The sequence below is a fragment of the Lepisosteus platostomus genome, chromosome 17 (assembly GCF_059453375.1).
Source record: "Lepisosteus platostomus isolate fLepPlt1 chromosome 17, fLepPlt1.hap1, whole genome shotgun sequence".
In the NCBI taxonomy this organism is placed as follows: Eukaryota; Metazoa; Chordata; class Actinopteri; order Semionotiformes; family Lepisosteidae; genus Lepisosteus; species Lepisosteus platostomus.
The window spans coordinates 22279822-22301548 of record NC_142627.1 but is presented as its reverse complement, the minus strand read 5'-3'; the positions used below and the strand labels follow the sequence as shown (position 1 = coordinate 22301548).

The window sequence follows — 21727 nt, the reverse complement described above, 5'->3', positions numbered from 1 at the left end:
TTGACCACACTAATAACAATATTCCAGTCGTTATGACTAGACAGTAGGGTATGTAATAATTGAAGCATTCACAGGTATGGATGAACATTCAGAGTCATGTTACAAGATGTGACATTACAGTCAATGCTGAACAGATCACAGGACAATCGTGTAAACACTGATTGAAATGGAACAGGATGTGGTAACAACAACAATAAAGTACACAAATCAGAAGAGTGGTTACTGTGTTTTTACATTCCTTCACTTATCATTATTAACCAGAGACAACTCTTTGGATTCTAGAATTAAATTTAATCATATTTAACCGCTATCAGGCCTCCATTCAAATTGGTTGAAGTGGAGCACTGGATTTGGTAATAGATGAAAACTGGATTTAGTAATAGATGATTCTAATAATTGCAGCTGACTGATCTTTGATTAAAAACAGACCTGCTTAAATCATACAGTAAATAATGCACTGTAAAAATGCATCTTGTTTTTGAGGATGACGAAGCTGTATTAGAATGTATACATGTTTATAATGGCTTTACATTTTTCTTTAAATAAAATTTTTAAAGTTCATTGTTTAATTGACTACACAGGTTGAAACAAAACCCTGAAGGCACAAGGTCCTCCAGGAATGGAGTCAGACAGCTCTGCATTATACAAAAGTGTGGCGGTATTGAGCCACTCTGTCACCTGCTTTCATAATTAGAGCAGTGCAGTCCCCAGAACAGGGCTGTTCCTGCTGTATTTTTTTTAAAGAGCTGCCCTTTTCTACTTTTTTAACAAGTACAGTAGCTATCTCATACTACTGTCCCTTGTGTAACGACCATTCACAGTGTATTAGTGAAGTTCACTTGAGGTTTCTGACAAAAATGAACCGCATTCCTGTTTTATAATGAACATTTCCGGACCAAAAAAAAAAAAAGCATATAATTTTATTTCAGTGAAGCATATTACTAATGAATAAGTAAAATGTTTAGTTTTGTATACTTAAATTTGATAAATTGACCTGTAGAGGTATACAGTAATACCAGATATGAAGTTAGGATACTGTTAAGATTTTCAGTCAGTATGAAGTATAGAAACTGGGAAATAAATCAGATCAAATTACTGATAAATCTGATATCAATAAATTACATTTTCAATAATTCGATTTCATTCCTTTTCCTTATAATATTACTGGACTGTTACATTTTATTTTAATCTCAACATAAGTGATAGTAAGTAGGTTTTGACTGACCAAGAGGCAGCTGTCTGCTTTCAGCTCCCCTGAGAGCCCGGGCTCTTGTGTCGAGTGAGAGTCTCCACGATTTCTGCGATCACACTCGGGTCATCCAGCGTTGTCACATCCCCCAGGTCGCTGGTCTGACGGAGAGCTATTTTCCTCAGGACTCTTCTCATGATCTTGCCAGACCGAGTCTTGGGCAGCCGTTTGACAATCTAAAAATTGATTGAGCAGAAAAAAAATCCAATCAAAAACACTACTTTAGGGGAAATGGATATTACTTATGCAAACAGAACCTCTCTCTTTTTTATGTGCCAGTTTGGTGACAAATGTACACTTTGATAGTATGCATACATATTTCTACGACGCTGGTAATGGTTTCCAAAGAATTGACTCAGGAGGGTGAATGCAATCAACATATTAAGAACATGTTCAGGTGGGGAGCTGCATTACGCTATTATTAAATACATCAGTGCATAACTCTGCACCATCAGGGAAAGCTGTACAGTTCTGTTCATCACTGTATATTTCATACAAGACTTGTTCTTACCAGAAAGTCATCAGGAACAGCATACTTGGCGATTTTTGAAGCAACCAAGGCCTTCAGTTCTTCAATGACCACAGCCTGACTGAGGGAAATGTCCTTTAACACCACAAAAGCAAAGGCAGCTGGAGAAACAAAAACAGCAAAACGTCATTCTAGCAGTTCTTCTCACAAAAAAGCAAGATCACACAGTAAGAGACTATATCAGGGCAGACTGTTAGTACGGTTTCAGCAGGACGACAGATATACTGTAATATCATAGCCGCCTGCAGAATAAGACTGCGAATTTAGAATAAGACTAAGGCTATATTTTACCAATACTAACAAGGTCACTTGTGAGTGCACATTTCTGGCACCAGTAGCAGATTTGCCTGTGCAATTGTTACAGTAAAGTCTCTACAAGTCTCTGTTCAGTCCTTCGTAGCTAAACGTCTCAAACGACAGTTTTTTGTCCTGTTGTGAAAATCCAGTTGTGAAACCAGTTGTTCTGCAGCCAGTTAGTTAACACACATATAAAACATACGACACTGGTACCGATGAAACAGAGCTGCCTTTGTAGTTGCTGGGTGGACATGTAAGTACTTATTGAAAATGTAACCACCCCTGCCGTTTCTGTCTTCCAGCCAGGAGGGTGCTACAAGAACCAAGATAAGAGTTTCCTTTGGCCTCCTTCTAAAATACTTCTGCCATGCATGATAACTCCTTTGGTTATCTTGTTGTGTGCTTGTGATATGTGCTATAAGGAACCCATGTGCCGGAGACATCATTAGTTAAATATTAAATACAACATTCTCTTTTATTGCCACAAGTGCACTGACTGGCTATGTTAACAACTGGAGCTCCTGTGGTGCCAAGGTCCGGGCAATGTGGGCAGGACATCTGCACTCTCATGGAGGAAGGAAAACACACAAGCTCAAGGAAAGAACAAATATGTCTGTCTAAGCCTCAGTATGAGTGGCCCTACTCTGAGTCAGTAAGAATGTAGTAGTAGTTAAACTAGTTAACGCCGTCATACGTTCTCAGCTAAACCAGTAAGTAGAAATAGGTAGCCAAGCTAGAATTAAATCCCACAGTCCTCTAGCACCTGAATTGGACACAGATACAGCTTTACTTCAACAAAAAATAAGTCAAAGCATTATCATACAGTGTTTCACAATGCATCATCAAATGATACATTTTTAGAACTTTTCTCTGCTAAGAACAGATAAGACTGTGTTGAGAATTTTTGTCACTTATTGTCACTTGTGTGGGAAGATGTTGCATGAAGATAGCAGGATTCAAAAATGCCTTTAATTCCATATTTATTTTGGCCACACCTGGCCGTTTGTACACCTACCTTCCCCTTTAATGTCATGAGGAATTCCCACCACAGCCGTTTCTGGAACTTCGGGATGCTCATCCTGAAAATCAGCATCGCTGTTAAAATTTACATTCCTGACATCTCAAGCGTTTTGGAAGATATAGAAAACAAATGTTTACGGTGGTGCACAGCACAATTATTCACGTTTTTGTTTTTAAAAAAGATACATCTCTGACAAAAACAATATTTCTTGCCAAGGCTTTTTGACCAGCCAAGGCAGTGTCTTTTTAAAGATCAGAGAGGATTTACAGATGATCATAATTTTACCGAAGTGAAGAGACCAAAGCAAAAGCAAACATTGCCTCTTGCGAGCACCACTGTGTGCATGTGTCTTAAATATTAATATATTTAAGCATGGCACAATTAATGAAACAGAGACTGTTAAGCAATGAGTGGTCCTTTACCCAGAAAAGCTGAAAACCCTGATCTCACAAAAGGCACAAATGACCTATATACAGATGAGTTATATACAGTACAGGCGGCACAGTCGTGCAATGATTAGTATTGCTGCCTCGCAGTGCTGGGGCCTTGGGCTTAATTCCAGACCTGGGACACTGTCTGTGTGGTTAGAAAATGCAAGGATAGTTTATACACTAGTACACAGTGACCTCCAAAATACATAACTTCACCATCTTGGCGCCACATTCTTTAACACTTCTGCAGTCTTCTTCATGCTGGTGGGACAGAGACAACACAAAGTCTCCCCAGGCTCACCAATGCGTCCTCAATCTCTGCGGTGCCGAGACGGTGGCCGCTGATATTGATGACATCATCCATGCGCCCTGTAATCTGGTAGTAGCCTTCTTTGGACCGGTATGCCCCATCTCCAGTAAAATAATGGCCTGCAACACAAATGGGCAAGAGAGAAAGACAAAATATCTGTCTGAACAGGCAAGAACACTTAGTGACCTAATGGGAAATGGATTTAAGGTTGACCAACCTGGATACGGTTTGAAATAAGCGTCTACAAATCTCTGGTGATCTCCATAAATGGTCCGTGCCAGGCCAGGCCATGGCTGAACAATGCAGAGTGCACCAGAGACATCATTCCCAGTCAGAGTCTGCCCCTACAGGAGGATACAAAGGAAAAACATATAAGCATTTTTCCTGAAAAATATTTCCCATTTCCTAATACCACATAAGAAATATGGCTTCTTCCCACATTTAGATGTAAAGCAAACAGGAGAAGTCAGAAGACACAAACTCCAATAATCTAAAAGACTCATTAATGGGACAGTATGTTTGGCTTTAACCTGTTTCTGACGAGAGATGACTTTACATGTTTACATGATCAACCAAAGCTGGCAAAAGAACAGAAAAAAAACAAGTCAGTCAAGCCTGTAAAGCTGCTATATCCCAGCCTGTTTTAATTGTGCCATTAAAGAGGTCAGGATTCTCTGCCCTGTCTGACCCTGGAGTCAGTCCCTCCGACCCCTCGGTGTGACAGCTGAAAAGCGCGTCTGTCATGAGACAGTGGGATTAGAGAGGATTTGTCTAATGACCTGGGCGCAAGATTGTTATTGTGGGACTACAAGGAAAATAGGTAGACATTCCAGCGTGGCTGAAGCCTCTATTTCTGGGACAAGCCAGTGTTGGGAGTTAAGTGAGACGCGGCTTCTGCGGTTTCATATTAATCCACAGCTCCACAATGCCGTGTTTAATTCAGGACGTCTCCTTTTACACACAATAGTTTTGAAAGAAGAACATGAAAACTGGGAGAACTGAAGAGCTTTTCATTATCTTTCTTGGAATGAACATCTAGGCAGGCTGGTAAGATCACACTAAATCAAACCTGCAAAGACGAGCAGATTGTTTGCTCTGACCTTAAATACTCCTGATTCACAACAGGGTAAAGACCCAAAATATTTTGGTACATGGAGGTGTATATTAGTGTAGCATTATTCTCAGATGACATACATCTAATGGATCAAGTGCCTCTATATCTATATGTAAAATTATAAGTAGTTCAGGTGGGGAGCTGCGTCAGCATGCGTACAGTAGGCTGCAAAGGAACAAGTAACAGGTTTATTCCATGCTGAAATGAGAAGAAAAGAAAAACAATGTTTCGGCTATGTTTTCTTTCTTCTCTTTTCATCATGGAATAAACCTATTAATTGTTCCTCTAAAATTATAAGGTAGGTTAAGATTAAGGTAAATCTTAAAATGGTTAAAATGTCATCATTACATGGAATATTGATAAAACCTTCTTTAGAAAAAATATTTGTGAAGAGAATAAGGTAAGAGAATAAGAGCCCATTTCAGCAGGGGAAATCTGCAGGAAAGACACAGTTAATGTTGACAAAATGCAAGGAAACCATAAAATGAAGCTCCTGTAATTTGCAATATCCTATGGAGCAGCTTATCACTAATACTGTAACACACAGCCAGGAGCAAACGCGAGCCGGCGATCCCATCACTCATGATTCTCTAATTCTACATGCGATCACACTGCTGGCACAGGAGGCCATATGGACAACACTCTTCCCATAAGCCACTTTCTGAGGTGGATTATTACCAGTTGATTATCTCTCAAACCTCACCCGCTTGCTCTCTGATAAGGACCATACCCTGCCTCCTCCTCCCTCCCCCCGCCTCTCCCCCTCTGACAGATAAACCATCAAAATCCCTGGGGATACTGCCGTTACTCCTCTCACCCTCGTTCACTCATTCACTGTCAGAGAGCCACTTCATCTTGATAAGGGTCACAGCAGCCCAGGGCCCATGTCAGGAGCACAGAGTGTGAAGCAGGACTACACCCTGGGCAGGAGGCCAGCCCAAATCAGGGCACACACGCAATTTAGAGACACCAGTTATCCTAACCTAACCTGTATTCGGAAGGTGGGAGGGAACTGGCGCTCCTGAAGAAAACCTACACAAACACAGGGAGTTCGTGCAGATGGACCCCCAGTCCAGAATAAAACCCAGGACAAAAGCTGTCAGTAGCACTACTAAAGCTCATGCTCTTGTGCTAAGTTTGGGATTTCTTGGGTCTACCAGAAGTCCGCTTTATCGAACCAAAGTTTGTTTTGTGTGCTCCCTGTATAGATATGGATCTTCTCTTATGAATTTGCCACAGGTACCTTTTGGCCCCGTTTTTTCTTTATGCTGCAAAGCCTTGTTCTCTTTGTGAGGGCTTTTCAGAGCTGTCTGTGACCCCTCTCAGAGCAGCCATCGCAGCCAGAAACAGCTCACCAGCACACTGACACGGCAGAGGGCTTAGTAGAGGCATACCTTCTCATCCACAAGTACAGGCTGGACACCGAAGAAGGGCCTCATGGCCATGGCGGGCAGAATCTCCGCCCCCTCCTCTGCGGGCCGAGGTGCGATGCAGATCCCTCCTGTCTCTGAGAGAAAACAGCAGGATGACGCCTGTGAGCTCTCCTCCTCCGGCAGCTGGCCACACAGGGAGATTACACTGAGACAAAAACAGTCACTTCTTGCACACTGGAATGGAATATTGAATGACTTTTGTCCTGCTTTACAGAAAAAACAGATATCCATCCATTTACTCTCCACTTTATCCAATACTTGGCCATTGCAGGGCAGAATGACGCAAACACACTCACACCAGGGACAATTAAACTGCCAGCAAGTCTTTGGACTGTCAGAGGAAACCCACACAAACACAGGGAGAACATGCAAACTCCACACAGACAGCACCCCAGGTCTGGAACTGAACCCAGGACCTCGGTGCTGCAAGGCAGCAATGCTGACCACAGCTGCCTGAAAATACATATAACATTTGTAATTCAGAATAATAGAATTGCTTAGCATAATCTTATCCTAATCTTAATACTAATAACAGATCAGACCATCTCTGCTGGAATCGTATGAAGAAAGCAAAGGAAAAGCCAAATTTTGCAATTGACTCACTGACCATAGGGTAGCATTCCAAAACAGTGACATTCAAAACTTTGTTAAACAAATGACATTGTGCTTTTCAGTGCTTTTCATGTATACAGTATTCTGCTACTATCGCTTTCGGAAGTTCTTTCAGGCAATTCCTTGCAGGCAAATGGCAAGTTCAGCGACCCCGGCAAACAAGTTGCATAGAACTACTATTAACCTTCTGTAACAAGCAACAAAAGAATGTGATACGAACTGCAGATTTAACTTATACAGGACAGTGCCTTGCTGCTCTGTTTTGGTAGAGTGTGCAAAGCCTTCATACAGTATTTTACACAGATCATCTTTTAGGAGTAGATCTTGTAGGAGAAGTGTGCTTTTAAAGTTAGAGGAAATAAGGAGTTCAGTTGTAAAATGGGATAAAAGTCAATAAGAATTTACATTTGTTTCCAAAAAATACTGCAATATACTTAGATGTATAGAGGTAATAACATTAAATTACTGACGGAAAAAGGGCACCTCAAAATATTTAACATTGTAATTTAATTTTTGACTTTAGCCAAACTTCTTAGGCATTAGAGAGGCCTGGTGACACAACACACTGGGTGATTCTATGTGAACACTTCATAAAAAATCTGGAAAGGTTTCATTCAGCTTCTCAGGCCATCTGAAAAGCAATTCAATTTGTAAGTATGCATTAGACATTCTGAAATTTATCAGGCAATTAGGCACCAATGTATAGAGTTACCCTTCTTGTACAGCTCCTAATGACACCAGCATATGGCATCAGATGAGCCAGAATGGATCAATGGCATTTTAAAGGGACAGCCTTTGCATTCTTGTAAAAAGACCTTCATGCATGTAGGCTTTATGCTTTAGAAATTGTTAATTCATTTGCTATAAACTGTGCAGCTGTTCTTCATGCTAATCATTCTTCTAGTTAAGCCAGTGATAAACAGAGTATCAGACAGAATTAGTGACAATACTGCGTGGACCAGCGGAAAAGCCATGGATCTGACACCAAAAGGTGTTTAACGCATCACGCCGCCTGCTTGCCTTGCTGACACACTGCGTCAATAAATAACCATGTCAGTGCTCGCAGACATGTTTTGCTTTTTTCTGTTTTGTTGTTTGTAACATACAAAACAGGTCAAATACTGTACAAGTCAGGCTCTGTGTGCACTGTCAGTTCCCTGAGTGTTCATATAGCACCTATAATGCCTGCACTTGCAGCACAAGCCATTAGATCAGACCTGCTGTCGGGGTGCAGCAACTCTGAACACCCAGTTTGCACAGCCGAAGCAAGGCTTAGTATGCCCAAGAGACAGTGCCCTCTCTGCAGGGAGCCGCCCGCACATCTCTGCATTTAGAAATTAGTTGGATCCATCAGTGATGTTTCCACACAGTCCAGCTCTCTGCTTGTTAACGGAATTTAATTTGTATTACTTTTTTGTCACTGACAGGCTGAGGGAACTGAGTATTTTAAGTCTGGAACAGAGAAGCCCACGAGGGAACCTGATACAAGTATTCAAAATTCCCATTGACAAAGTCAGCCCAGCAGATCTCACCAGAATGAGCACCAACATCATTCAGGGGGCGCAAGTGAAAACTAAGTGGAAGTGCGTTTCAAACCAAGAACAGGAGGCACCTCTTTACCCAGGGAGCGGTGGGAGTGTGGAACAAGCTACCCAGCCACGCTGGATGGGATCCTGGGATCCAATAACTACTCACTACCAAACAGGCTAGATGGGCTTGATGGCCTCCTCTCGTTTGAAACTTTTCTTATGTTCTTATTCAACATCACTTTTCAACTGAACTGAATTACCTTGCACCTATTTTCAGTTTTCCAAGAAACAAGTATTACAGTGTGGTTTTCTCTGAGTGCAAAGCAAGATCACCTTGCTACACTGACAAATGAAAAACAAATATTTGATTTATCTGTAGATCTGGTTCCTCATTGACTTTGCATTCCATTTATGTTTTATTCCAGGACATGATAGACATACAAAAAACAGCATGGCTCTGAGTATGCACTGCATGCTTTTATCTACAGCATCCTCTGATGCCGAGCTCGAGCTGATTTGCATATTAACTCTCAACATCAGAGGGCTGAAGCTAAAACAAGACTCAGCGCAGGTCCAAATACAAACATCTCCATCTTCCATGTGCACTGTTTCCCCACTGTGCCACGTGCAGTCGCTGATGATGTCCGCCCGTTCGTCCGGTGACACACTAAGAGGAGGATCGGTGCATTCCTTCGCATGCACGGTTCAGTAGAGGAGCATCTGAGAACACATTACTGGTAAAGCAAGAGGAAAGGGGCACACTTGGAAAAGCAGGTACGATACACACTCGGGTGGCAGAATGAAGGAAGATGGGAGATGTCTGCAAGCGGTTTACCTGTCTGCCACCATGTGTCCACCAGGGGGCACTTCCCATCCCCAACGACATTGTAGAACCACTCCCAGGCTTCGTGATTGATGGGTTCTCCCACTGCAGCGGCACAAGAAACACATTTCTGTCCTGTTCACTACAGCCATTCCTGTCATTACTCCGACTATGCAGAACAACATATTTGGCACAACTCACAGGTGGTTTCCCCAAAGCCATTTTGCATCCTGCAAATTACCGTTAGTACCACCCTGCACATTTTTATGCGCATTTTTCTTACTTCTGTACTTCACAGCAACTTTTATCCACAAGATCAAAATCCTCAAAGGCACTGACAACGTCAGTCCAGTGCACATTTTCAGAATACACAGTGAAACAGCAACTAAAGGACACAAGTGGACCCTCCGTGGAAGTGCACTGAAAACTGAGAGCAGGAAGCACTTATTTCTGTAAAGGAATATGGGAATGGGGAACAAGCTTCTAAGCCATGCTGTTGAAGCCAAAACCGAAAGGCCTGCTCGCATCAGTAGCCCTTCCTCAACCAGGTGTGTGCTCATTCCCTCAAGCTGCACGCACCTGAGCCCAGCGTTTTCAAGGAGGATCGGTCGTACTTCTTCACCCAGTTATCCCCATACTTCAGCAGGAGCCTGATGGCTGTGGGGGCTCCATAGAACTGGTTAATCCTTAACCGTTCCACAGTCTCCCAGTACCGGCCTGGAACACAACACACAGCTCCTGTATTTAGCGCCTAGACCTGGGCCTTAAATCTGTGCACATTTCCTCTTCACAGCAGAAGGTTAGAAAGGAGCACAATTTGTGGCTAGTTTCATACACAAATCTCTTATTTTAAATAAAGCGTTACCAGAATTTTCTGAACTCTCATTAACAGTGCCTATACAGTACTTCTAACTCTTAGAAAATAATGATTCAACAGAAATCCAGCAACCTCTTCTCTCTCTTTATGTTATTTACTCTACCTCTCAAATTTATTCCACATTCATTCACACTCTGAGATCCTGGCTTTAAAGACCTGGAAAATGACAGTGAATTTGAATCCCAGAGATTATATATTCTCTTTTTCTTGCTTTTTAATTAATTAAAAGCTTTATTAATAACTTTAAACATATATTTATATCTATTCAAACATAAAATGTTTTAACATACTGTACATAGCCCACTCCTTTGTTTATTACTGGCAAAGTACTGTAACTTTATTAACTGAGATGATGAATAAAACTGGAGAGAAGCATTTTAACTTGGGACTTTGAGCATTCCATCAATTACCCATACAAGCTAAACACTCTGCCAGGTTAATGTATATCCAGGAGCTCTTAGTGTCTGACAAACGCAAATACACTGAAAGCAATAATCAGAAAAGGTATTTCTGCACATCCTGTTAAAAGACTCATCTCACCAGGGTCTGGGTATATAGGTGTGCTTTCAAACAACACGGTGGTGGCACCATTGCAAAGTGGGCCATACACCACGTAACTGTGCCCAGTGATCCAGCCTATGTCTGCCACACAGCCGAAGATATCTCCCTCCTGGTAGTCAAATACATACTGAAAGACACAAGAGGAAGGAGCTGGTTTTGCAGGGCTCATTTTCCAGCAGCCAAACAAAGAAAGAGAAATAGGTCATACAAAATATATTTTCTGATAGGAGAGTATTTTATGGTGTACACAGTGAGAGGAATCATGTAAAAGCTTCATGATAACCATTTTCATGCATACTAAATTAATTTAGCATTTGATAAAATTATATGATATGTGTGTAGTGCAGCACGGTGGCCTAGCAATCAGATCTGCCGCCTCACAGCTCATGGATCTTTGTACGATTTCAGACTCAGGCACCTTCTGTGTGGAGTCTGCATATTCTAGTATGGACCTGCAGCCACTCCAGGGTGCAGTCCAGCTACATACCCTGTACCCCCAGGATAGGCAGTCACTGGGCTGCCCTGGTCCTTACCAGGAAAAAGCTGTTTTCTGATAATAGATGGATATGCAGTACAGTACATAGTACAAAGTATATATTTTATATACAAATACTGTACATAGAAACACAAAATGTATTTGAACCCCCAGTTAATATGTATGTACTTGCTATCATAAACCTGTCTGTTAAAAGATAATAGAAAATACTGCAAAGTGCCTATAGAAAATAGAGATCATAACTCTTTTATGATTTTGTTTTCCTTATTTTGTTCTCCTTATTACAGAGTATACAGTATGTTGATCAGCAGTGTGAGACAAAGTCCATCCAGAGTACAACCATGAGCCATCCAGACCGTTTTTAATCATCAAGCACTTCCAAAGACCCTAAAACAGGATCATCACCCTCCAAGGGTCCACCTGCAGGACTGTTGCAGCACAGCATTAGCTACAGGTACTAACACAACAGGATAAAAACACAACCCTGAGAAAATCACCAAGAAGCCCTGCAGTGGTGATTTCAACACTCAAAGTCACCGATCCATAAGCGTGCCATTTATATGAAGGTTAACTCCCATTAGTTGAAAAGATAGATGTCTTCTACTGAATCCACCTTAATCTCATTACACACTCATTTAATTCTTTGGAGTTTGATTACCTAATGGGTTACCCAGTTGAAAACTCCTGTTCTAAATGTGGTTACACCAAACAGAATTGATCATGTTCTGTAGTGCCCAGCAGACTTTTCTAGCTTATTCTGAGAAACAACCATGCCAGTTAATTCTCTGAATTTCGTTGGTACTATTTATTTCCCAATGTAGGTGTATACAACAGAAGCACTTCTTTCCATTTTGTTTGATATTGAATTCTTTCATGGCTTGTTTAGCTCTTTCTTTAATCATAATGCTTTCCTCAACTGCTGTATTCCTCATACTGTCGCCTGTATTGTACTGCATTTCTTATATCAGTGGGTTGCACTGTATCTCTGGATTTATTTAGATCCACACACTAACTGCACAATGCGACGTCATTATAGTAAGATGTAAAACATTTATACTTTACTGTGTACCTTATTTCTTGTTTTTTTTATTATGGAATGCCTTGCTTAGAAATTGTACATAAAACCGAAGCGTGTAATCTGCTGTAGATACAGTACATACTGTAAAAATGGCAACATTTCACCACCTAACATGAAGCATCGCTGCGTTTCATATATGCGCAACTGATTAATTCCTTTTGTTCCACTGACAATAAGATTCCGTGACAGGGTGTTACAGTAATGTATGTGGATTATGCCAAACAAGCAAACTCTTTTCTTTCTCTGAGCGACCTGGCATACCTCAGAGTTTCTCTGGCCGTGTTCCATGAAGGCGGTTGGTTTGTTTTCATTAAAGCTCATTTTGCCTGTTGTTTAATTTTAAACAAACTCCGTGCCAAAACGAGACACTGCCAGCCAAGATTTGTCGTTTTGCCTCTGTGGGACAGGAGATACCTCCGAAATGTGTCTCGCATTTAATTTTGATTACCGATACACAGACTGTCAATATGGCTGAGAAATCCCAAAATCCAGAAATGGCTTTGTTCTGTCAGTAACTGTGACTCTGTTGGTTACTATGCCAAACTGTGTGACACTCCCTCAGAAAATGCAGACCAGAGCTGGGCTTAGGTCAAGACTAAGAGCTCTAAAAGTGGAACAGGAAACAATAATGAATTTAAAAGAAAGGTTAACAGTTAGACCTTTAAGAATTTTGTTTTATTAAATGGTTAGCATTGCTGTCTTGAAACAATGGGGCCCTGGGTTCAATTTTGGACATGGGGCGCTATCTGAGTGGAATTTATATGTTTTCCCTGCGCACTTTAGAAAGTCAGAGCACGTCTAGCACAGAAAAGTGTCATTTTTGTTGAATTATAAATAACATATAAACATCTTGTGTGGAACAGTGGTGCACTGATCGGCATTGCTGCCTCACAGCGATGGGGCTCTGGGTTTAATTCCAGATCTGGGGTACTATCTGTGTGGAGTTTGCATGTTCTCCAATATTCATATGGGTTTCCTCCTGGTGTTCCAGTCTCCTCCCATAGTCCAAAGACATACTGGTAGGTTAATTGCCTTCTTTTAAAAAAGTGGCCTTGATGTGAGTGTTTGTGTCTGTGTGTCTGCCGTGTAACTCCCTCTAACGCTGGGCTAGACAGGTAGCGTGCAGCCATTTTCATTTCATTCCAGATAATTTGGATAATTCATAGCTAGGCTCCCAGAATCATGAGGAGCTCTGGTGCAGGGCCAGGAGCACCTCGATGACAGCAGGATATCAGAGGCTTGACTGTGACCACAGGGGAGGTAACAGCCATTCTGACGCCTTCCAGCCCACCCGTGAAAGCAAGTGGCCCTAGGCTCTGTGTACTGGCATCGCCACCGTGCAGCAAGAGGCTCGGTGTTGCACTTGATTGTTTAGGTGGTTTCGTTAACTTGCAAGGCAGCGGCTTCTATCAGGCGTTAACAGCTGGGTATTTAAGAGACAGAGTACCTCATGCTGTACAGTAGTAGGTAAAGGAACACAAAGCAACACACAAACTCAGTTACCCTGAAACCGAGTGTGTGCCAGTGAGGGGGAGTTTAGGGGGGTGTTTCTTGTTTTATGGTTGATTGATGTGCTTTTGTAGGCTGTTTAACAACTTCAAAGCGGAATAACTGTCCTGTACTGTATACTGTATCTGCCTGCAGTCTCTGCTGTTTAAGGATGACGTTCTGAATGAAAAACTGACAGGAAGGTACTGAGCTCGTAGAGAAACAGGAGCTGTACAAGACAGCTGTAATGAGTTACCTGGTGTGTCAGGGCAGCATACAGCAGATAGCCGGCCTGGGTGTGAACAATTCCTTTGGGCTTGCCTGTGCTTCCAGAGGTGTACAGCAGGAAGAGCATGTCTTCACTGTCCAGGGCCTCAGGCGGACACTCAGGCAGCTCCTTAGCCATTTCCTTTAAAGGGACAAATATAGATGTAAGGCGACACATAAACACCATATTCTAGTACTACTCAATACAAACGGAAATCCACATTGGTCATAATCATCTAATTCACATGTGGGTACAGATACTGAGGACGTGCATCAGCACAGCTGATGTGCAGTACTGTGCTTTGCTTCTTTTGTTCCCTTATCACTATGTGCCTGATGTCTCCCTCTTCTCTCTATTGAAAAGGGACTCCCTTTTCTCCAGTCAAGTTTAAGTTATCAAGGGAGAAGGGTACAGGAAAGAGACAGAAAGGCCTCTCGATTAAAGGATTTCTGTGAGGGGGAAACAGAACCTGGTCGTGAAGTTCCTCAGTTAGACCCTTCAGTTACCTCCTCAAGTGGTATGTCGAGGTTGCCCATTGGGACCTTGGCATCTGTCCTCTGGGCCACAAACACATGTCTGACTGTGGGGCAGCTCTTCACAGCTGTATCCACTGTCTTCTTCAGCTCTACCACACGGCCACCTCTCAGGCCCTGGTTACAGGTAATGACAGCCTTGCACTGAGCTGGAACACACAGATACATGTAGACCCACTTACAACGTGCTGTTGACTTGTGCAATTCGCCTCATGTCTTGAGGGAAATACAGGGTGATCTTTAGGATTGTGTCTATCGGATAAAACTGGCAGATTTGGCTTTTACATGAAAAGCAGTGGCCTGCTTAATCAGCCATAAAAACACAAGGTTCAGGAATCCAGCTCAGAATTGGAGCACATTGTATATGTCACTAATACTCTAAAGAGTGTGTATCTACAGATGCCTTCAGCTGCCAGGTTTTAAATTCAGGTTGGGCAGGAAATATTATCAGGAGTGTACAACACCCTTTATAAAACATCAGATGACAGTTTATCATCTGGCACTTCCTGGAGGCCTTACAAATTAACCTACCCCTTTTCTAGTCAAAACAGGTTGCCTGCATTTGCATTTTGACAGACAATGATTGTCATTTGAATTAGTTTAATAACTTGGAAAAAACAGCTAAGTCCTGTTACGGCTCATCCGCTAATTCACTCTTTAGATGGCAATTCTGCCACTGATGTTTTCAAGTCTTCTGGATGTCAAGATGTAACACACATGTTTATGGGGTCCTCAGTCGTCCACTCACGTGTGGTGTTTAGGTACTGGTGAGTGGCAATGTGTACAAAATAAGAGTGCCCTTGAGTTCCCAGTCATGAGTTACACAGTATCATGTGACCTATAGTAGAGTACAGGACGGGTGGGTCTGCTTACAGAGCCATGAAAATCACAAGACCTTTTGGTTTCATAAAACACAGAGCTGAATAACTTTTCAAGCCAAAAAAAAAAATAGTATTAAAATAAAAACTATAAAACACACAATCACAGGGGAAGACTTACAGTCTATTTTTCAAATAAAAAACAGTTCCGAGGCAGAAGCACAATAAAAACAAGAAAAAAAACGACACCCCAGCATAAAAAATCCCAGAGACCTTTGCTTCTTTTGCTCTCCGTTATTCACTTGAAGACATGTTCCTGAGGTAAATAAGTCAGTTCACAATAACCATGTCAGCGCTTTCGTGACAACTGGAAAAAAGAGCCTTATTTCAAATAAGCCCTTAACATATTCAGCAGCCGAGTGCCTTTGTTTGTGGTACAGCAGGCCGCGTGTGCGTGTGCTTCTCTCGTTTCACCAGCTCGAGCTAACTAATCCACCTACCATCCTGGATTCTTCCGGCCAGAGCTTCTGCGCTGAAGCCAGCGAAGACCACCATGTGCGCTGCGCCTATCCTGGCACATGCCAGCATCGCGGCCACAGCCAGGGGCGAAACTGGCATATAGATGGCAACTCTGTCCCCTCTCTGCACCCCATATCTCTTCAAAGTGTTGGCCAGTTGGCAGGTTATCCCCAGAAGTTCCCTGCAGGACACGGGCTCATTAAGGGGTATAGAGCAGCTACAGTATAAAGCAAACACTTGTTCTATCAAAACACATTTATATAATGTCACAAGCGCACACAAAGAGCTCTTATTTAATTCACAGAACCTTTCAATGCAGGACAAACACTCTTCCCAAGCATATCTACAAAATACTCTTTTGCTAATACACTGCCAATGCAATGTCATGTTTACATTCCTCCTTAAAAAGTGGGACAACAGTAAGCCAGTCTCACATTTAATGCACACAGATTTACTGAAACAATAGTTTGAATCCAAATAGATGATTGTCCCTATCTGAATAATACTGAGTGTAAGCCTGCATGTGTTCAGGGCTGGGTCTTGTTTAAGTAGCGCATGACAATTTCTCGCACAAGCAACAGTGGAAATGGGCACAAGTGGAGTCTATTACAGTTTATGGTGTGTTTAGATTTCCAGAGGACTCTGACGCTGAACTCCGTGGGAATCCAAGGTGCTCTATGAATTGAGAACTGTTTAGAACACAGAAAAACCAGAAGGATAGTAAAGAGGCAAGATGTCAGGTTGGGTGAGGTAATTAGGGGAGTTCCACACCGAAAAGATCTGTTTAAGGTTTACTGCACATTTTGCTTTACATCATTCTGGTTTCATACGGATTCAATAACCTGGGTAGAGCTGTAGAGCGTACAAAAATAGGAGGGTGCCAAGTTAATGTGTTGTAAAACCACCATAAGAGTAACAAAGCATTCAGGATTGATTCGACACCTGGTGCATATCATTAAATGTATGGTAGGTCAATGATAAGTGTTATATTCAGGGAGTGATGTCCATTCTACATATAAGGGTATCTTCAAGAGGCCACTTATAGAAAGAATCCAGGTGTTTACATGAGCCTGTCGGTGTCCTTATCCTATAGATCTGTGGGTCTCCGTTCTGGTCCTGGGGTGTCTCTGGTGTTTTTAGCTGCACCTGGATTCTTCTGTATTTGTAAATTTTCTGCCCTCAGTCCATGGCTTCACAAATACCCTAGTCACAGTGTGTTACATCCATCCATTTTCGAACGGCATCATCCAATGAGGGGGAGCCGGAGCCTAGCCCAGCAAGCAACGGCCTCACAGACACTCGGACTTACACCAGAGTCAGCTTTCCCAGAAGCCAATTCACTCACCAGCACATCTTTAGACTGTGAGAGGAAATCAGAGCACCCAGAGGAAACCCAAGCAAACACCTGGAGAACATACAAACGCCACATAAACAGCACCCCACGTCTGGAATTGAACCCAGAACCCCAGCACTGCAACCCTTGTGCCACTCTGCCGCCTACGCAAGTCTTCTTATTTCCAACATTTTCAGCACACAGAAATTGAATTGCTCATTAAAAATTTGCTTCCTTATTTCTGATTATGAGTTCGTAACAGGTGATCTCACAATGACTCAGACACAGGACTGCCCTCATTCCAGTGTGCTGCCCTGAAATATAACTACAGTAAATAGACCAAAGATTTTTGCTTTGCTCAAGTTCATCTAGCTATTTTTCAGCCAGCGCACCTGAATGAGGGAAGTCCTGAAACCCAGTAATCAGCAGTGTTCATATCAATTACAAACCCTACTCAGCTTTTTAAGGGCTGAAATGCAAAAAAAAAGGCTTCAAATATAAAACCACAATAAATTAGTTTGAGATTAAGAACTCGGGTAGCGCAAGTCACAGGTTTTCCAAGACCAGGATTGAGGACAGCTGCTCTAAGCAATATGAAGAAAAAATGAAACAGGAACAGAAAATGTCAGCAGTAACAAAGTTTTATCATGACGAGGCCTGGGGCCCTGTCTGACACCTAATATCAGCGTGGGCCACGGTCTCATTTTGCATGGACTTCCACATGGAGGAAAATACCTCACACAGAAATCCTAATTTCCACTAGGAATGTGTAAGAGGCACTCCGAAAGGTGAGCCTCAGTTGGACCCTAGACTGAGTAGAAGCAGGAAAGAAGCCTGATACCAACAGAGGCCCATGTCAGCAACAGAAAGACCCATCCTTACACCCCTTCATTCAGCCTCTGCACGTTCTCAGATGGGGATCTACTAACAGGATCACCATGAGGGGATTCAGAAATACCAGTTACTGTTTTACTTCTCCTCCTCTGAGCACACAGACAGACACGTGTTTAGCAAATGCAGCTGTCAGATCTTCCCGAAAACAGAGCAAAGGATGATCCGGTGTGATAAACCTTCTGTTTGCACAGTCATCTACTGTATCTCAGTGGTAGGATGAGATAACTACGCAGAAAGGCAGTCCTCTCAAAGCTGCTATCCATAGGAGTCTACAGCTATGCACAAATGTCCTTTCTTTAGGATTTTGCCTTTATTTGCAAGTTGGTTAATGCTAAATTAACTGTAAATGAAAGCTCTCATAAGCTCTGTTATTTTGTGGCTCATTCTGTTGAAACAGCCAATTGAGCAGCTTAACGTTTTTTTTTTAAGCAATGTTGCCAGCAATGTTATGACACTCCTGTCAAAACATAACAGTATGATGTAGTAAAGTACAGTAGAAGTGTAGCCAGCACACAGTGATACTAAGGTAAGATAAAGCACAGTACAGGAACTATAGTGAAATGAATTAACTGCAAGGTTTAACTCTGATAAAATAAAGGAACAATTGTAAAAAAATTGTAATCAAATGTGAAACAAAAAAGCAAGATCACTAACTTTGTAGTAGGCATGTCTTGAAAGATCTGATTAAAGATGTTTAACAGCTACAATGAAATGTCCTTTAACTAAACTTTCACTGTCATGTACCCTGACAGTTTCCTGCTTTGATTCTCTTCCTGTGTTAAACATATGAGACACAGCAGGCCTTAGCTTAGACTGAAGGCTTCTCTTTCACTCTGTTCACATCATCGTCAAAGAAGTTAAAAAAGGCACCAGTAACCAACTCGTGAAGGGCAATAGAAACAGATTTTTGGGTCTGTTCAACATCCGTACAGAGTATTAATATTGTTTATGTCATGACGACACAGGATGATGGTGTTTGCTCATCAGCTGTTCTTTGGATATTTTATATACAACACTGTAGTCTTACCCATGTCTTTAAATTATGTGTTAAGTAAATGCGCAGGTCATCTGTTAAAAAAAAGGTGAAATGTTGCATATAAAGAGAAAAAACATGTACTTCTGTCTGAGACAAATACTGAGTCATTGTGAAACATATTAGAAAGAGGAACCTTGGGTATCCCTTTCAAACACAAATTAACCCTTGAAGTCCTTCCTTTTGTTATCATATATTACATTGAGGGCAGCACGGTGGTGCAGCTGTGAGCAATGCTGCTTTGCAGTGCTGGGGCCCTGGGTTCAGTTCCTGGCTCAGGGTGCTGTCTGTGTGGAGTTTGCATGTTCTCCCCATGTTCATGTGGTTTTCCTCCAGTTGCTCTGCTTTCCTTCCATACTCAAAGACATACTGGTAGGTTAATGGACTTAAGAGAAAAGTGGCCCTGGTGTGAGTGTGTTGGTGAAGGACTGATGTCATGTCCAGGGTCTATACTGCCTTGTGCCTGTTGTTTACTCCCTCGTGACCCTGAATTGGATGAAGTTGTTAGAAAACAAATGGATATTAACTTGACTTGAAGATAATAAGTAATACTTTCCATGCGCCATACAACACCATCAAGTTCAACGCTAAAATCAGAGATCCCCTTCCACAGGACAAAAGGCAAAAATGCAGACAGTTTGTGCATTTTCTATATGTTAAAATATAAATTTCAGCCCAACTTGTTATCGCAAATCTTAGACAGATGTGGCCCAGACAGCTACCTGTAGGTAATTTTCAGTTCGGTGCCGGGCTCATCTCTCTCCCAGATCAAAGCCACTCTGTCAGGACTCGTCTGGGCATGCGGGTCCAAACAGTTGACTGAAAGTCAATATGGTTTCATTAGAGAGAATAATGCAACCCCCCCATAGTAAGCTCTTTAATATTTCTGTGTTTTGAAAGAATTAGACGTACAATTTGTTCCTGTCTACCGCTTTTTACAAACAATACCAGATACCAGAGAGCAGTGCAAGTTAACAGCGACTCGGATATTTCTACAGTAAAAGCGGCCACATAAAAGCTGCAAAACGTAGATGAGTAATTACCGAGCATTCTGATAACTGGTGCTTAATTGTAGCAGTTCTTATTTATATCCCCCACATGTTTTCACAGCGCGTCCTTTTAGTGTTAAGCGATTTATGTGTCAACAAGCCTATACCTGCCACAAACTCGAATAACGCTGACTTTCAGGTGAAAATGTCTAGAATGTGTATTAAGGATTAAAAGGAGGCAAACGTCTTCATATAACTTCGAAGAATTAAAGTTCTACAAACAGGCGACGATAAAAATTAATACTATTGCTAAAGTTTCAGAGGTACTGTATTATTTTAAATCATACTGCTTTTTTACAAAGACGTTACTGCGAATTATTTCAAGTACATTAAGAGGACAGGCTTATCAATAAGGATTTGCTCAAAGCTAAATGTTTTACGATGTTATACCTCACTGCGTTAGGCGAATTCATGTGGATCTTGATGATCTGTAACAAAGATTTTGTGACCGTTTGTACAAATAAGATCCCTTACCAGAAACATTGAGCTGTCCTTCAAGAAACCAACTGATTCTGCCCTGCGTGATATCGCAGTCTGAAACCCGACTGAAAGGCTTGCTCCAGTGTAACTTTTCTTTTGCAACAGATCTCCAGAAAGTTTCCGGATCTTTCACTGATAGTTCATACAGCTCTTTATATGATCTCGCTCCAGCTAATGAACTTATATCTGGCTTTAATGAATTAATCTTCCTGCTAGATACATTGGAGTGAGTCTGCCTGGAGCACTGCAGCGGCAGCGAAAAAGCGAAATAACCTCTGCTGCAGCCAGTGACACCATTCTTCAAGGAAATGCCTCTCTTGCAAAGCAAATACCACAGACTTCTGCTCTTATTTGCCGCCATGTTTCCATCTGCTTTTCTTGCCAAGAAGTCTCTTCAGGTGGCAGCGGGATGGGTGGGGACAACTTGTGCCCCAAAGTCTGAGACAGACATCAGCCACTATCTTTAACCCTTTAATTTCAAGGTCCGTTTGAGAGCACAGCGGTCCAGACAAAACCCACCTTCGACTTTAAATTAAATGTCTTTTAGGTTATAAGAAATCTGTAATGATTATGACGCCTTAATTAAGAGCAAGTGTATTTCGGTGCATGTAATTGTAACGGTAACCTAAGATGTTGCAGGACAGCAAGTCTGCGGCAATCTGTTGTTGCTTTAAAATAAGTATTCTATTGTTTTATAGTTTTTTTTTAAACACAAAGGGAACAATAGTGAATTTTATATAGGACGCAGAAATTCTGTAGCACCTTCTCTAAGAAAAACGTTTGTATTTTATAGAACAATAAATTAATTTTCACAATATTTTCTGAACTTGGTCCGACTTTGTAGGTGTCTGCAAGCGAATTGCAATTATTTCATTTTTGTGAAAGTATTATAGAAAAGTAATTTTGCACATAAGTAATTTGTTAAGAAAAATATTATGAAAATTATATGTAT

At 41.7% G+C, this 21727-nt stretch overlaps 1 protein-coding gene across 1 annotated transcript; it reads right to left on the bottom strand.

The window, feature by feature from the left end:
- Nucleotides 1-1138: 1138 nt before the first annotated feature.
- On the bottom strand, nt 1139-21165 carry acss1 (acyl-CoA synthetase short chain family member 1). Its single transcript, XM_088610098.1, has 14 exons — nt 20770-21165; nt 19969-20065; nt 15968-16167; nt 14623-14798; nt 14105-14257; nt 10766-10913; nt 9928-10065; nt 9361-9453; nt 6346-6458; nt 4055-4181; nt 3829-3956; nt 3091-3154; nt 1761-1879; nt 1139-1425 (listed from the first exon to the last, which is right to left on the bottom strand). Exons 1-14 carry the CDS (start codon nt 21134-21136, stop codon nt 1246-1248), a joined length of 2103 nt encoding a protein of 700 aa, XP_088466224.1. The 5' UTR covers nt 21137-21165; the 3' UTR covers nt 1139-1245.
- Nucleotides 21166-21727: the final 562 nt, after the last annotated feature.

What these genes read in the sequence shown, in the direction of transcription:
- acss1 (XM_088610098.1), bottom strand. Translation starts at nt 21,136, where the DNA reads ATGGCGGCAAATAAGAGCAGAAGTCTGTGGTATTTGCTTTGCAAGAGA. An exon ending in TCGACATACCACTTGAGGAG is followed by an intron (nt 14,258 to 14,622) that starts GTAACTGAAGGG and finishes GTCCCTTTAAAG; the next exon opens with GAAATGGCTAAGGAGCTGCC. An exon ending in ATGCTGCCCTGACACACCAG is followed by an intron (nt 10,914 to 14,104) that starts GTAACTCATTAC and finishes TGTGTCTTTCAG; the next exon opens with TATGTATTTGACTACCAGGA.